This window comes from Palaemon carinicauda, chromosome 1, assembly GCF_036898095.1.
Source record: "Palaemon carinicauda isolate YSFRI2023 chromosome 1, ASM3689809v2, whole genome shotgun sequence".
Lineage (NCBI taxonomy): Eukaryota > Metazoa > Arthropoda > Malacostraca > Decapoda > Palaemonidae > Palaemon > Palaemon carinicauda.
Window position 1 is genome coordinate 68,188,187 of NC_090725.1, and position 5,000 is coordinate 68,193,186.

The 5,000-nt window shown below is 32.1% G+C and overlaps 2 protein-coding genes across 3 annotated transcripts in view; one reads left to right on the top strand and one right to left on the bottom strand.

The window, feature by feature from the left end:
- Fbxl7 (F-box and leucine-rich repeat protein 7) overlaps positions 1-5,000 on the bottom strand; it is a 788,333-nt gene that overhangs the window by 765,610 nt on the left and 17,723 nt on the right. The window lies entirely within an intron of this gene.
- LOC137646103 (uncharacterized) lies at positions 4,227-4,845 on the top strand. Its single transcript, XM_068379333.1, has 2 exons — positions 4,227-4,386; positions 4,484-4,845. The coding sequence occupies exons 1-2, from the start codon at positions 4,227-4,229 to the stop codon at positions 4,843-4,845; spliced, it is 522 nt and encodes a 173-aa protein (XP_068235434.1).

Genomic DNA, 5,000 nt, shown 5'->3' on the forward strand with positions numbered 1-5,000 from the left:
TTTCCTTTCCTCACTGGGCTATTTTTCCCTGTTGGAGCCCCTGGGCTTATAGCATCTTGCTTTTCCAACTAGGGTTGTAGCTTGGATAGTAATAATAATAATAATAATAATAATAGAATACTCGTTAACCGGAGATTCATTCATGTTACTGATGCACAATAATTTATAGTTTTTACCTTTGTAGTGCTTGATTATCAAGCTTAGGAAATTATTTATATTGTGTTAGAACAAATCTATATTCCCGGCTTTCACACACTTTGTAATATCATCTTCTAGGTTCGATATTTACATTTTAATTACGCGATTTATACATTCATAGGTTCACACTAAATTTCTTTTTTGTTTCCTAGTTACAGACAGTTTTCCCCGATTTCAAACAGAACAATACCTATGAATATTGTTTGTTTTCTTGCCTTCATTAACAGCTTGTTAGTTTCTTTTGGCAGTATTTTTTCTTGGGGATCTTTTCTCCATAGGGAATAAGGATATAATGTAAAATATCAGTCTTATGCTACTTAGTTTACTATCTTACGATGATTGAAATACATGCAAAACAACTGATATCTGATTCATTTCATAAAGCCGCTGTTTTTTGTTTGGTTGTTATTGTGGGTGTATGCGTTTACGCAATGATTATAACATTAATAACGATATTTATCATTACCTTTTAATTTTCTAACCCATTGAAGTAGAAGATGAGATAAATATTATTACTGGATTATCGTAGATGTCGGATTACTGCGAAAGATGCATCAGGAATTTCACCATGTTTCAATATTGCTGCGTAGAACTTCGTACAAAAATGGTTAATCGTTGTTGTATGAAATATGTACACTTAGTTAATCTTAAATTGTATACAGATTGTACAATACAGAATTACTGTAATGTTTATTGTAAATGTAGGCTACGTGTGTGGCGAGTCAAGTCGTCTGAATGAAAACAGTGAACACTTCCAGTACAGTTAGGCTTTACTGTAGTGATAGTATATTACAGTAATATACACTACAGTATCAGCGAGTTCGCGGTAGTCCCGGTTACCTAACCCTCACGAAAAATGAGGGCTGACTTTACATACAAATACATACATTAGAACCTCAGTTTACGAGTAACTTTTAATATGAGCATATAAGAATAATAGTATTAATTTCCAATAAAATTGGGTTAAAAATGTTGTACAAGCCAGCGAACAAAAATTCAATACTATACGGCGGTTTATCGCGGATAGGTACGAACTAGACCGACTCAAACAGTCATTTAGTGCCACTTTACCACTCAGAGTGTTCATCCAGTTAAGGCTTCAGCAAGCAAGGAGAGCAGCGAATATACTTAATTTACCAATAATGAAATGTCTAATTTCAATGCATTTTAAAGAGAGTGCAAAAGCAGTTGTCTTTAAATAGGTTCAAAGCCATAACTGAAGTGTAAAAAAAGATGACCAATAGTCTAGAATGCATAAATTCAGTGATTCAATTTGTGATATTGAACATCGTTTAAGAGAGAAAGCTTTCAATATTTAACCAGAAGTTCTCATAGAGGGAGATTCTCCTTCCAAGAGGTAACCCCCTCATCCTCCTCGCCTCTTATGCCTACTCAAAGGTAGAGTGCAAGGTAATTATAGTTAATTCTTTTTAGTGAGGCAGACTTGCACCGACTGGCGCGGGTGCCCTTTTAGCTCAGAAAAGTTTCCTAACAGCTGATTGGTCGGAAGTATTTTTGTCCGACCAATCAGCTATTAGGAAACTTTTCCGAGCTAAAAGGGAACCCCTACGAGTCTGTGCAATTCTGCCTTACTAAAAAGAATTGACTATAGTCAATCATTTTTGTATTTCATGGTGAATTAAATCTATTTAGTTCTGAAGTTGAAATAATTTACACAATAATTGATATACAAAACCTTTAAAAATGAGTGTATATGTATGTATTTATGGAAGTGTTGAATGCATCATATGAATTTCCTTTCTTTCTTATAGGAATAAATAATTTTATGATACGAGGATTCTAGGGTGCTACTGCACTCCTAGAACAAAAATAATCCAAGGTACAATGTGTGTGTATATATATATATATATATATATATATATATATATATATATATATATATATATATATATTGATAAATAGATAGGTAGATATTAATATATCATGAAAAATAAATTTCTCTGGGACTCCTTGTGAAATTGGCAGTTAGCACATCTGCAACGATGATCACTGTAATTCTTTTTTCTGTGACGGCTTAAAATCTATTCTGCTAATCTGCCATTTTCATTTAAATAAACACATATTTACTAAAATTACCAAAGTTCATTCTATACCTCTCTTTGCAAAGAAAAAAAGGAATGAGAATGGTAAAATAAATAAATTTTTATTATAGTAAAACAAAAGAAAAAAAATTTCCTAAACAGAAAATCTAAACTGACAAGACATTAAACGAAGAACCCTTTATGCTCATGTAATGTGTATAGAGAGAGAGAGAGAGAGAGAGAGAGAGAGAGAGAGAGAGAGAGAGAGAGAGAGAGAGAGAGAGAGAGAGAGAGAGAGAGAGAATGGTAATTTTCTCTTATTCCTTTGTACATAATAAAAAAAATCTGAATATATCTAAGATTGAATCAATTAACAATCGATGCTGAAGTATAATAACAGCGAGCAACTAGTCTTAATAAATCATATATCAAAATCAATGAAGTTAATATGTGGTTGCATTGGAGAGATTTAAAGAGTTCTTTGTGTGTGTGTGTTCGTGTGTGTATGTGTGTATGTTAGAATGTGTGACCAAAACTTGTTCTATCATTTGAAATACACACCGAGATCGTTCTACCATTCACTGCCTGAGGTATTACGTTATTGGATTTCGTTTTGTACCCACTTTGATTTATAACATCCTGGTTAGTACCACATTTTTTTCCACCAACACAATGCCAACAACACTGCTGATGTCTCTCTTTGAAGTCTCCTTGAACCGCAAGATCTTAGTGACGTTGCGTCCGTGAGTTCTTCTGGGATGTTAATCTAAGTACAAAGTTTGTTTCAAAAATTCTTCTGCTTGAAGTCACTTGTGTTGTTCTTTGGATTCACATCATATTAAGGGAAATGTCATGATCGTGAATAATGAAAATTCTCTCTCTCTCTCTCTCTCTCTCTCTCTCTCTCTCTCTCTCTCTCTCTCTCTCTCTCTCTCTCTCTTTACACACACATATACAAACACACACCTATATTAACACACATATATGGGTGTATATAAATACATCATGTATGCATGTGCGTATTATGTGTATGTGTATGAATGCATATTATGTACACACACGTATGTATATATATATATATATATATATATATATATATATATATATATATATATATATATATATAAGTAATATGTGGATGAAATATGGTTTAGGGTTAATGACATTAAAGTACTGAAAGTGTATGAGGACTGTGCAAATTTCAACGTTGGGGTCATCCCGCACCAAGTGAACTTAGCAAGAATTTAAGTTGAGAAAGTTGAGACTCGTGACTACAGGATTGATGTGAGAAGAAAATCATATGGTTTAAACAAGGAAGTACAGAACAGAGACTTGAAATAATAGCTGATATTGCTGTCAGAGGACGAGATGAGAAGAAAACCCCACAGCACAAGTTTTCATCTTTACCTTCGGAATTGTTATTGTAAAAATGCTATATTTCCTATGTTAGAAGCCATATGCGCATCCTTATTTTACACACATACAAATAGATACATATATATATATATATATATATATATATATATATATATATATATATACTGTATATATATATATATATATATATATATATATATATATATATACAGTATATATATATATATATATATATATATATATATATAAAGTAACAGTATAAGAAGTAAAGAAAGCATTAAAAGGCTTGAAAAGAGGCAAAGCAGCAGCAGAGGATTACCTAACAATATTTAATAATCGAAGGAGGATATTTCATAGTATTAAAATTTGCTGAACTTTATAATGTCAGCAAGAATACTTAAGACCTACAGCTTGGAAAAACTTTACTATTATACTAATCCACAAAAAGGGAGACACAATGGACTTAAAAAAATTAGTGCCCAAGAAGTTTACTTCCAGTAATATATATAATATCTACAATGATTTTATTTGGCCGAATAGATGGCCAGCTAGACTTTAATCAACCAAGATAGCAGGCAGAGTTCACTAATCCATGTAATTAACCAGCCAATGGAAAAATTAACAGAGTATGACAAACCACTATGTGTACCATTTATATGTTATGAAAAACCTTTTGATTCTGCCAAAACTTTAGCAGCAGTGAATTCCTTACAAAGACATGGAATATATGAATCTTACGTTAGAACACTTGAAAATGTCTATACGGGAAGTATAGCAATCCTAAAACTACATAAAGATAGTGAAAAAATTCCGATTGAGAAAGGAGTTAGATATTGAGACCCCTAATTCATCTATATTATTCACAGCATGTCAAGTAGTAGTTTTTTTAAAATTTACATTGGGAAAACATGAGCATCAATATTTCCGAGTAATATATGAAGATTTGCAGATAATAGTTCTGTCCAGTGATTCATGGGAGCAATTGCATAAGATGATTAAAGATTTGAACAGAGAAAGCAGATACCTGGGACTGAAAATGAATGTGAGTAAAATTAAGATAAAGTTCAGTGATTATGCAGAGACAACAAATAAGTGTTATGAACCCACCTTTAATACTGTTAATGATTATATGTACTTTAGACAGACAGCAAGTGTTTCCCAAGGACACGAGACCGAAATTAAAAGGTTAAGCAAAGATGGAGAGCTTCTAGTAAACAAAATGAGATAAAATAAAATGCCAATTTTCTAAAAAGAAAAACATATAATCATATGGTCCTACCATTATTAACTTATGCATCGGGAACTTGGAGCCTTAGAACATCAGCTAGTTACAACTCAAAGAACTAAGGAAAGAATGATGATGGGAATAAAGCTAAATGACAA